Below are 13,112 nucleotides of genomic sequence, written 5' to 3' on the forward strand. Positions count from 1 at the left end.
GAGAGACACGTCTCCTCAGCAGGTGTTAATTTGGGACCCATTCAATTTGCCAGCTGTCGGGATCCCATCAGTCAGGATACCGCCACTGGAATCCCGACAGCCGGAATACCGACAACCGGAATACCGGCGCACAGGGGCTATTTCTACTTGTGGACACCCATAGAGTGGAAATAGAACCTGTGGCAAGTGCAGCTCGCCAACGAGCACGCAGCATGGAGAGCTCAGCGAGCCCGCATTCCATTCTGCCAGACGGGATGCCGCTGTCGGGATACTGACAGTTGACATCTGGCCCAGCAGGGTTGCGTATGTAATCCGTTAATTTCATACCCCAAAGTAGTGCCCTAGTTCATTTTCTGAACCATAGTAGTGCCCTAGTTTGTACTAAGCCTTGGAGAGAGAAAAAGTGGATGGGAATAAAGTGCCAGCCAATCAGCTCCTATCTGCCATGTCACAGACTGTGTTTAAAAATGACAGTTAGGAACTGGTTGGCTGGTACTTTATTTTCGTCCACATTCACATTATGACATACCATGTCCCCAGTTGATATTATGCCACATTAAAGTGCCTCCACTTCATATTGTGCCACATTACAGTGCCCCGGATAATATGTAACATTATAAAGCGATCCTTTTCATTTTATACCACATTACAATGAACAGGTACAGGGGCATAACTAGATATATTGTATGCCCAAAGTTAAAAGTTTGTCAGAGCCCATATGTACTTTCCAATGGTGAAAGTTTTAGTTTAACACATGCAACTTTGACAAGGAATGTGGCCCGTCTCAGCTCCAGGACCCAGAGCAGCTGCACTCCCTGCACCTACGGTAGCTACACCCTGTATATAACACATGTAACTGTGACAGGGAAGGTGGCGCCTCTCAACTCTGGGCCCCATAGCAGCTACACTCCCTACATCTATGGTAGTATCCAACATGTAAGAATCAGTACAGGAACTGTACCAGGAAATATAAGCAGAGGTTGACATGGGCTTGAGAGGTTGAGAGGACTGTTGTTGGAATGCAGGATCTTTGCTTACCTAAACAAGAGACTGAGATCTCCCAATAATCTGGGTAGCTTTAAAGACAGAAACAGAATTTGACAGTCTAGTCTGCCCCAAACACTTGTATGAGCACACACTGGGGTTAGTTGTTTTTTTGCAGCAATGCTAACCATTACACCAGTGGTTCCCATACTTTCTTGAATCACTGAGCGCTAGAGTATCAGCATTTGTTTCATGGTACCCCTAGGATAAAAGTTTTTTATTAATACATTTTGAAAAAAATATTAAATTAAGTAAACTGTGCCCGGTGTAAAAGTAAAACATGTGCCTCGCGGTTGGAATGTCAGTGGTCACAAGACACCGGCATCCCGACCTTTAGAATGCCGACAGGGGATGGAGTAATAATTTTACCCCTCCCCTGCCCCCTACCCTAACCTGCCTGGGGTTTTGACTAGGGTTAAGATAGTAGAGGTGGCAGCTAGGGCTAAGACACTGGGGGTGGTGACTAGGGCTATGACACAGGGGGTGGCAGCTATGGCTAACCCCCCACCTCCCTCTAGGGCCTAACCCTAACCCCCCTGGGCCCTAATGCTAACAGGCAACCCTATACTTACCTTTGAGTTGTTGGCGGTCAGTGTTCTGGTGCTTGGGTTCTAAGTGGTTTCGGGATTCTAGTGTTGGTCACATGACCACCAGCATCCCGTCAGCCAGAATGCTAACCGCATCCCAATTGTGCCTACCTGTCATCCTTAGGGTCAGTTATGTGGTGGTGTACAGTTGTGCTTCTGACTGTCCACATGCTTTATGATTGGCATCCACTAGCACTGGTTTTGCATATTACTTTGCCCATAAATAATTAATGCTCTTATTTCTCAATGAGTGATAAATTTCACTGTGAGTGATAAATTGCACCAGCCAATCAGCTCCTAACTTCCATGTCACAGGCTGTGTTTGAAAAATGACAGTTAGGAGGTAATTGGCTGGTGAAATTTATCAGTAAAAAGATAAAAACAGGAGCGCTGGAAAGAGAGAGAGATTAGAAATAATAAATTGAATTAAAAAGTTGCAAACACCTGTGAACAAAAAAGAAAATGGTTACTTAATAATGTTTACAGCACTTCTGTGCTGATGTGAAAGTCCTGTGCGTGAGTCCTTTTGTGGACACCGGAGCTGTGATCCGTGCTGCGGCTGCAGTGGGGAAACCTAACTGTCTGTCTCTCCCTTACTCTGCCTACCTGTAGTCACGTCCGTCACTCGGTTCTCACATGTGGATCGTGTTCCGCTGCCCCGTTCTTGATGCCGTCTTCTGCACTGTCGTTTCCACACCCGTGTGGCGCAGGCGGGATGACGTAAGGCTTTCACTTGTAACTCACGCACAGGACTTTCACATCAGCACAGAAGTGCTGTAAACATTATTAAGTAACCATTTTCTTTTTTGTTCACAGGTGTTTGCAACTTTTTAATTCAATTTATTATTTTTAATCTCTCTCTCTTTCCAGCACTCCTGTTTTTATCTTTTTACTGTCATTATTAATTTAAAGGAGCAGCTCCACACTTTTTAGCGCGGGTCATTTACCACATTTATTGGTGAAATTTATCACTCACAGTGAAATGTATCACTCATTGATAAATAAGGGCATTAAATTGGTCCTAGACCACAAACCCAAGGCACCCTTGCAAAAGCATCACGTCACCCCAGGGTGGCTACTATAGGCACACAGTTTGGGAACCTCTGCATTACACTATCTGTACTGCCCCAGACAACTTTGTATGGGTACAGAAGCATAGGGCAAGGCCTTTAGGATGAAGAGAATACTAAACATGTAGGCTTCAAATACAGGCTATAGGTGGTCATTCCAAGTTGTTCGCTCGTTGCTGATTTTCGCTATGCTGCGATTTGTTGCTAATTGCACAAGGCACGCAGGGCGCATGCACTTAGTTACTTAACTAAAAACTTAGCAGTTTTGCTGGTGATCGAACAACGATTTTCAGTCGCACTGCTGATCGGTGAATGATTGACAGGAAAGGGGCGTTTCTGGGTGGTAACTGAGCGTATTCCGGGAGTGTGCTAAAAAACGCAGGTGAGTCAGGGAAAAACGCGGGAGTGTCTGGAGAAATGGGGGAGTGGTTTGCCGAACGCAGGGCGTGTTTGTGACATCAAACCAGGAACTAAACGGACTGAGGTGATCGCAATCTCGGAGTAGGTCTGGAGCTACTCAGAAACTGCAAGGAATTATTTAGTAGCAATTCTGCTAATCTTTCGTTCGCTATTCTGCTAAGCTAAGATACACTCCCAGAGGGCGGCGGCCTAGCGTGTGCAAAGCTGCTAAAAGCAGCTAGCGAGCGAACAACTCGGAATGAGGGCCATTAGCAACTAGTATTTTTGTTTGGCATTTTACAGTAGCTACCATTCTTCGCTTGCTTACCCATCGCCATAATGTTGCAGCTATTGTGCAGTTAAAATATATATAACATCTTATCTATTTTATGGAGAATGTGAAATTTCTCTTTTGAAATTCACCTTGAAATACAATAACCCAAAAAATACCTTGAAAGCTTTCTGCATTGGGCATTGTACAAATACGGCCGGGCAGTGGTAATTATGATCCAATACTAATTATTGTGAAACTCTTTCCCTTGGCAATAAAGCACAATCCACATGGGCCATTTCTCCAGTGATTCTCAAAGCTATAAATACCTATCAGTTCAGTTGTTCATGGTTTAGATGAATATCTCTTGCTGGTTAACCACAGAACAGTAGACACTGTGATATTAGATTCTGAGAATGGATAAAGTTTGAAATCCCATCTGCAGAATATTTGCAATATTCAATATTTAAACAAATTAAATGACTAAATGATTGTAAAAAGATAAATGCCAATTTCTACATTTTTATATGAACATTTATTAGCATTACGTTAGTGACAAACATTACATGGTAAAGTGGCTTAATTGTTACAAATACAGTATGTCACTTCTTCCCAGAGACCAATCACACATTCTATTTTAGTAGAATTCCAAGTGAGAAAATGTGGTTACTTTACATGCTGCAGTTTATAGAAATAAGGGATTAACAATGTTTCAAGTATCCATCCATACGCTTATATTCATGTAAAAATCTTAATCATATCAGCATTATTATTGCAAGGTAAGTGCTATTCCTCGTTTGTGTGTGTATGTGTATATACAGTCCCCGTCTATTCCCTACCACTTGCACAAACAAACACTATAGGGTTAATTTTTATCAACCCAATTAACATATAAGTTTGTTTTTGGGTTGTGTGAGGAACCCAGAGGAAACCCACTTCAGCATCCGGAGAATATACAAACTCAAACAGCTAGGGCTGTGATGCGCATTGAACCTGGACCACCATGGTCAATTTACCCCAATTTATTTTGCAAGCATTCACATTAAAGTTTTCAGAAATTAATCAATAGCATCACAATAACATAGCCAAAAGCCTGTAAAATGACCATGTACTCATTCCTACTCTTTGGGGGTAATTCCAAGTTGATCGCAGCAGGAAATGTTTTAGCAGTTGGGCAAAACCATGTGCACTGCAGGGGGGGGGGGCAGATATAACATGTGCAGAGAGAGATAGATTTGGGTGTGCTGAGTTCTAGCTGCAATCTAAATTGCAGTGTAAAATTAAAGCAGCCAGTATTTACCCTGCACAGAAACAAAATAAACCACCCAAATCTAACTCTCTCTGCAAATGTTATATCTTGCCCCCCCCCCCTCAATGCATATGGTTTTGCCCAACTGCTAAAAAATTTCCTGCTGCGATCAACTTGGAATTTCCCCCTTTATGTGTAAGGGCTGTCAGTACCTGCATAGTGAGTCATAATAATGCTAATCATTTCAAATATTTAATTCATGCCAAAGCAGAAGTGTATATATAGAAATTCCCTTTTCTATATCAGACAAAGATGTCAGGGGTAAATAGTGCCGATCAGGGCAATGTATTTATTGTTTTTAAGACAGTTTTTTGGGGTTTTTTTGCACTTCTGTTTGGTTTCCGATTTTTAGACACCATATTTATTTTTATTTTTTTCAAATGTGATAGCTTAGTCTTAGGTGTGGTTTTAGAAATCCACTTACTGTTGACAATGCACTGGCAAGATAAACTGATCAATATTCACAAAGCACATGTGTATCAAGTACTAGTGATGGAGCTGAACCTCTAAGGTGCATTGACACAGATGCAATACATAAATGACCTCAAGTTTAGCATTGTCATTGTGTATGCGATTATCCCTAAATGTAATCCCCCTGCTCATTAAAATGTAAATACTCTTTGGGGAACAATAACCCATATACTCTTCTTCCTAATGATTTTAATTCACAATGATTGTGTAATCATACTGTAAGAAATGGGTTCAGCATTTAGTCCCGTCAGTCAGGATGCCGGCGCTCACATAACCAACACCAGCATCACACCAATGAAGATCCCTACTGCGGATGGGGTAAGTTTTTCTACCCTCCCCTGACCTTAACCCTCCAAGGGTGGTGGCTAGGGCTAACCCTCAGGGGATGGTGACTAGGGTTAACACCCCCCCTAGTGCCTAACTCCCCCAGTGCCTAACCCTAACCCTCCCCCTGGCCCTAATCCTAACCTGCACCCCAATACTCACCTTCAGGATGTCGGCTGTCGGTCTTCCGGCGCTGGTCTCCTGAGTGGTATTGGGATTCCGGCATCAGTCACATGACCACCAGCATCCCAATCGCTAGGATGTTGAACATATCCCATTGGAAAGCGGTCTTTTACGCAGTTCCCATAGTGGGATTGGGTTGGCAATGGGTAACAGGGGTACAGCAGCAGCTATCTCTGTCTTCTTCTGCGGTACCCATTTGATAAATGGCCCAGACACACAAAAATGTTACAAGCCTCCTAAAATGCTTTGACCATATTTTTTTAGCATGATAAATAACCCCCAGCCCCCCCAAAAATAAAATAAAATACAATTAAAAAGTTAGCAAGTAACATGAAACAGGCAACATTTGCAGTATGGTCCCCTTAAATGGACTTATGAAGCCAGCTGCTATGCCCTTTGTAGCTTTCTTAAATTCTTTTGCTCAAGAACAAACTAATTTGACATAAGCCTCAAATTGGTACTGCTTTCAGAAGGGGTATGTTGCACCTCAAGCCGTGTCTGAGTCTGCGGTTTCTCTCTTATTGTATATCCATTTCTCCCAACCACATTATAATGCTGGCTTGTAGCACTTAGACTTAACCTAACTAATGTAATTAAATGCGTGATGAGCTTACTCCCACCAAGATGACGACTGTGAATGTTCTGATTAGACTAGTGGCTTAGGGTTGTACTGTTAGTAAAAACAAGCCACACACAGGTGAACAGCAGATGAATATTGATAACAAAAATAATCTCAAACCCTAGCTGAAGTCACCTTTGAAAGGTTTTTATTGACATAATCTTATGATTGTGTGTCTACAATATATTGGACTAAATTAAAATTTCTCTTGAAAATACAAAAACTGACCCTTGATTATGAATGTTTTAGGTTTATTTTACCAAAATTAGCATTGACTCTTTCTTTGCTGTAGTGTGATGACTCATTTTGAAAAGGAATGCAGAACTGATTAAAGTTTTAGGAAAGAACACCTAAATATTGGGCTAACATCGCTTGAGGAACAAGTTTATAATAACTCTTTCAGGTATAACATGATAACGCAGTGCAGATGGCAAAAGATATACATTTAAGGAAATGTTTATGCATGAGGAATTAATAATTTCTAGATATTTTGTCTTTTCAGGTTTTCAAAATTTCAGATACCAGGTTGTGTCAGATTCGTGGATCTGTGATAATTTATTAAACTGCAATTTGTGTAGTAGAGGTTGAAAAATATCGTTTGAAAGAAGCTGAGCTTCTTGTGTTACCACGATCTGCATTGGCATATTTTTTTTTTAATTGATCATTGATGCCAAACAGGACAACAGTATGTACGTTCTTCTTGGTTGGATTTTCAGATTGTCCTCAATGTCAGATGACTATCTTTACTATATTTCTCCTAATTTATATTGTTACAGTTTTGGAAAACCTGGCAATTATTGCACTGGTGTCACAAGACATCAAACTCCAGAAACCCATGTACATTTTCCTTGCAAACCTTTCCTTCTTAGAAATTTGGTATATCAGTGTAACATTACCCAACCTGTTGACTAACATTATCAGTGGAAGTCAGGAGATCTCCTACAAGGGCTGCATCACACAGCTGTTCATATTCACCTTCCTAGGTGCTACTGAGTGCTACCTTCTAGCTACCATGGCTTATGACCGCTATGTTGCGATTTGTAATCCGCTACGATATACTATGATAATGCAAGACAAGTATGTATTGTGCCTCCTGGTTTGTTCCTGGCTAAGTGGTCTCTTTACACCAGTGCTTCCCATATGGTTCCTGATTCAGCTGGACTTTTGTGGCCCTAATGTGGTTGACCATTACTTTTGTGATGCATCTCCACTGTTGAGATTAGCTTGTGGGGACATTAGGCTTAAAGAATTTGTTGATTTTATTGTGTCCTTGTTTGTCCTTCTAAGCTCACTGTTTGTCATAATTGGTTCATATTTTTACATAACATGGACAATTCTGAAGATACCTTCTTCCCACGAGCGTCGTAAGGCATTCTCCACATGTACTACTCACTTGGCTGTAGTTTGTGTCTACTATGGCAGCATGGGCTTTACTTATATTCGAGTCACAACAAGTTCTCCAATTTTAACAAACAAGCTTGTATCTGTGTTATATTCTGCCATAACGCCAATGCTAAACCCAGTCATTTACACACTTAGAAATAAGGATGTAAGGAAAGCATTAACAAACCAAAAATGTTTTAAATGAAACTATGACAAATCCATATACAACTGTAGGTCTGTAGGCCTGTTTGCAGTGTACAGTATATGGTACTAGATTCTGTATATGGGGAAATGGTCATCAGAAATACTGTAATATGCAGTTTCTCATAATAGGAACAGAAAATTTATTTAAAACAGGATCATTCAAGATTTACACTTAAGGACCACCCCTTGGTATGCTTGGTATTATCGTCATCATAATCATCATTTTGCAATTGGACAACAGACATATCCCAAGTGCATAATGATGTATCTGTTTGAATACAGGTAGAGATCTACATGTGCACAACACTCTACACAGCCCATAAATCCATCAACACATTATGATTGGCTCAAAATCTCATGAAATTGCCTTAACAATGACCAAAGAGGTCGAAATGTATTGAGCACATGGGAGTTCCTATTCAGATCCAGATTCCTCACCCTACCAAGGGGACCTTTGGGATCAGGCCTGCTCCGATGCAGCCATCTGGGTATTACAGCTCTAAGACCAGACACTTTCAAGACTTAATTTCATATGAACTCTGGTAGGAGGCCAATGTAACCTCCTTTGGACCATTCTTTATTTTTATTATATTAAGTCATGCTCATATTTAGAAGTTTACAATAAATGGTTTTATACTTTGAGATTTCGATATTTTTTATTTCTTTTTCGGTGAGTATTTTATCCATATGATATGGGATAACCTCTTTAGTGATGAAAAGGAGCAGGAGACCCTCAACTGAGAGTTTTATTATATGATTACTACAGGGTATTTCTTATAAGTGATAAGCTAAACAGGGAAAGGACACCCTCCCGCTATGTGTATTAAATGAATGGAATGATCAGTGAATACATCATTTTTATTCTTGCATGAACACTGGGAGCTACTGAACAATTGTGTTTCCTTGACATATTATACTATTTTGCAGCAGTGGTTTTTTAGCATATGTAACTTTGGATGAATTATCTACAAGAAAGATTCAGTACATGACAGAATTGTCTCTACCCTTCTATCTAGATAAGTAATCAAAAATTACAGTATCTATTTGCATTTATTACATAGGTTGTACAGTATTTACCTCATTAAGGTGCCAAGATATGTATGACCCTTTGGTTATTTTTCCTCACTGAACTTAGTCTAGAGGGAAGGGTAGGGAAGGTTGCTAACTTTTCTACTAACCAAATAAATAAATATAGTGTTTTGATTGATCCTTAGAAAACTGTTTTGAAGGGAAGGAAAATAATTGGACTGTGGGTGGGGCACTAAGACTAAATAAACACTCAATTAAAATGTAACTTTTAATTCAATTTTATTTAAAAAAGCCAATAACTGTGAAATATTAAAATAGATCTGGACAACTGCAAGACATAGTGTGACATGTATGTTAAAAAACCACACTATTACTCCAATGTGTTGTGCAATGTCTAGTATGTTTATATGAAGTAATAATAGGTTCTATGACCTTTTTCAAAATTAATCTAGTGCTGTCAGGAAGTCGTCCCTGTAAATAGCCAGGTGCAATGAGTGCGACCAGCAGTATGATAATAGCACGTGTAATTTCTACTCCTGATGTACCTTAGATGAATATACTATTGTCAATAAATTCATCAGAAAACTGACATTTTATTAAATGTGGAAGTTGACTTGGCTGTGATTGGATGATATCCTTGGGCTATGAGGTTATTAACAAAGTCATAAAAAGTAACTTTTACATTGTTTTGAATATCACTGTATACAGATGCGTCCTCATACATCTTGCCTCAATGCGTTATGCAGCGTGAGATGCCCTGTGTGAGTGAGCTGCCATGTACTGTGCACTCAGCTAACGTTGGACATCTTTTTGTCGTGTTAAGTTTGCTATATGACTCTTGTATACTGTATGTGACTGAGTCTGTGGGCTTCAGTTGCAATTTAGCAAAATCGCAGATCGGACGATTATTGGATGATTGTGCATGCGCTGCAAATGCATTGCTCATGCGTAACCCTCAATTTGCAATTATTCTGCGATTGCATCTTGCCGGGATGCGATCGCAGGTTGTTTGACAGGCAGCGGGCATTCGTAGGAGTGTTTGAGAAAATGCAGCTGTGTCATGGCTGCTTTCGGGGCATGCATCTGACGTCATCTGCAATTGCTGTGTCTTGTAGCATGGCACCCCATGCGACTGCATTCTCATTATTTTGAGTAGACCTGGGTCATCTGCAGAACTGCAAACACATTGGTGGGTGGCTTGTTGTGTGGTTGGTGGCATTTTGAACAGCTCTTGTGGTGCGATTATATGCAATTGCATTTCTGCTACAATTGCAGAACTGCAACTGAAAGTGAATGAGGTCCTGTATATGAAGCTGAACAGAACTTGTATTGGAAAAAAGCCACAGCTGCTACATTGTAGCACTTTGTATAGAGACTCAGAGACTCCGCTTTCACATCGCAAATGAGGGGTCGCACCCGGGAATTGGAAACGGCCCCTTCCCGGGTGCAACCTGGTATTGGACCCTAACACTGGATTCCCTTATCTGTCGAGTCGGATTGTCATCGGGTGCATGGACCGCGGCAATATCGGGGGCAGAGGCCAATGTGGCACTGTGAGAGGACATCATCTCTGTGCCGCCTCTCCCTATGCAGTGAACGTGTCCTGGGTTGCATCGACCGGGCAACCCGTTCACATTGCATCTGACCCAGTATTTAACCCAGGAATTCGTCATGGCACCTTTCACACCACACAGTGACCCATGTCAACTCGGCAATATACCGGGTCGATACCTGGTTATTTATGTGGTGTGAAAGGGGTATGAGTGGCACACAGATAAACAAGTATTATATACTGTATAAAATTAATCAACACAGTCTCTTTGTGCGTCCTAGTCACATTGCGTTGCGAATAAGAGGCATTGTCGGCAAAAAAGATGCATGACACTAGAAGATCTTCATGTGACCTGGCGTTCGAGGAGAGGCTGTTTGGTGTGACTGCAGCAAAGCTGTTTAAGGACATAACTGTATTAATACATACATAATGGTTAAGAATGGAAAATGTCTAAATGTAACCTCAGTGAGTAGTCAAAAAGAGGCCTCTTTGTAAGTGTAATAGTAAGTATACTGTATAGCTTGATAGTTGTACCTCTTACTCAGGGTCGGTTCAGGGGATTTTTGCGCCCCGGGCGGCAATATGGAGCGGGGCTTCATACAGTGGGCGTGGTCAGTTACGCCCCCTGTACAGTAGTAGCGCCGCTGAAATGATGTGCGGTGCGCGATCGCACCGCACAGCAAAGGTCCTCTCCACGAAGGGAAACTAGACGCGTAGGCGAGCAGCGGGACACAGCGGGCAGTGGGGGGCACAGCAGCAGCGGATCTTACCCTGGTGCGGCACCCTCCGGATTGCGCCGGTGCTCTCCGGAAGACGGCACCCCGGGAAAAAGTCCTGCTTGCCCGTGGCAAGATCCGCTACTGCTCTTACTCGAAGCTGTCCGGACCTTCGCAGAGAGGTGAGTATGCTTAAGGCACCCCCCAGACAAGAGTAAGTTTACTTTTTAAATGAACACTTCACTTTATTCACGATCATCACTAGGGTTCTAAGAAGCCCTTGGGAATATCACATCACACTAAAATCAATTAAATACAGCAATATATTTCAACAGGTAATTTACACGACAAGGAAAAAAATGACTTTTATTTCTCAGCAATTGAGGATCTCCGTAGTTCTCCATCCTGAAGGGTTAAAACATTTCTTCTATTATATACAACAAAATTACTAATACCAGCAGACTCAGTTGAATATAATTACTTGCAGCAATTTAACTTAAACAAACGTAGGTAACACTGACTCTGAAAAGGAATACAATTGTTTCTATTTTAGTCCCTATATCAAGTAAGATTACCTTTCCCCTTAGGGGCCCTACTCACTGGCCGACCCGCCGCCGAGCTGCCCGACGGCGGATACGGCCGACGAGCGACCCGGCGGCGGGGGGGGGGCAGTGACGGGGGGGAGTGACGTTTCTTCACTCCCCCCGTCACCCGGCTGCATTGAAGGGCAGGCTAATATGGACGAGATCATCCATATTGGCCTGCATGCACAGCCGACGGGGGACCAGCGATGAACGAGCGCGGGGACGCGCATCGTTCATCGCTGGAGTCTCCACACTGAAAGATATGAACGAGTTCTCGTTCATTTATGAACGAGATCGTTCATATCTTTCAGTATATCGGCCAGTGTGTAGGGCCTATTAGAGTCTACTCTGTGCAGTTTCTAATGGTCATGTAGTTGGTGCACATGAAGTCTCTGTTAATTGATAGCCTCAACAAGATGATACCCAATCAGTGGAATCTCTTTGATATCCTGTGAAGTGAGTCCTGAGTAAATATTCTGTGTAATTTCTTTGTTAAATGCCCTATAATTAAATCGGTAGCTCCCAATGCTACTCTAGGCTGAAGGAATCCAAATATATTGAAGAATTTGGAAGCTGGAGTATGTTCTGTCTCAATCTATGTGTATCTGACTTTTGCATCCTGTAATAGTCCTGCTAGGCTCAGTGGCGAACGCAGGGGGTGTTTCCAAGTACCTAGAAACCCCCCCTGATGAGCTGAATGTTCTGTTTTTAAGACGGAGACACAGCTGTCTCCGTCTCAGGTAAAAGCCGCCACCGCGACTGCGGAGCCGCAGCAGCAACAGAGAGCTACCATAGCTCTCTACTATAGACAGTGCGGAGGAGTGAAGGGGGAGCTGCTGGCTGCGCAAGTTCCCTCCATCCTCACACTGCTGCCCGTCTGCTGCCAGCGCCTGGTGGAAGGGTACTTTATGTACATACTGTAACTGTGTGTATGTTTGTATTTGAAGTAATTTACTGTGTATGTGATTGTGTGTGTATGTATGTTTGTGTATGTATGTTTGTGCGTGTGTTTGTGTATATGTGTTTGTGTGTCAGTCTGTATGTATATGGTGCAATAGTGGAGACTGGCATGCACCCCTCTATATGCAGTGGAAACCAGGCGGCACTTGGTAGTCTTTGTGAGTAAATTAATGTATTAAAGTTCAAAAGGCATAGTGTACCGACTGTCAGGAATCCGCAGTCTCAATTGCATCACTTCCAGTGAACAGGGGTCTCCTGGCTTCAGTCCTCTGTTTTCAGAGTATTCCCTGTGAATTGAACCTGTGGAACTACAGGTTCCAGCAGTTCCAGTCTTCAGTCTCCTGCAGCCCACAACTCACTGTGCTCCACCTAACCAGTTCTATCTTTTGGTAACCACTGGCTTCAGC

At 42.2% G+C, this 13,112-nt stretch overlaps 1 protein-coding gene and 1 pseudogene across 1 annotated transcript; one reads left to right on the top strand and one right to left on the bottom strand.

Moving 5' to 3' along the window:
- Positions 1-13,112, bottom strand: part of LOC134949909 (vomeronasal type-2 receptor 26-like) — a 1,108,520-nt pseudogene that overhangs the window by 764,889 nt on the left and 330,519 nt on the right.
- Positions 6,945-7,865, top strand: LOC134948026 (olfactory receptor 6Q1-like). The gene has a single exon (XM_063935787.1). It carries the CDS (start codon positions 6,945-6,947, stop codon positions 7,863-7,865), a length of 921 nt encoding a protein of 306 aa, XP_063791857.1.

Source organism: Pseudophryne corroboree, chromosome 8 (assembly GCF_028390025.1).
Source record: "Pseudophryne corroboree isolate aPseCor3 chromosome 8, aPseCor3.hap2, whole genome shotgun sequence".
Taxonomy (NCBI): domain Eukaryota; kingdom Metazoa; phylum Chordata; class Amphibia; order Anura; family Myobatrachidae; genus Pseudophryne; species Pseudophryne corroboree.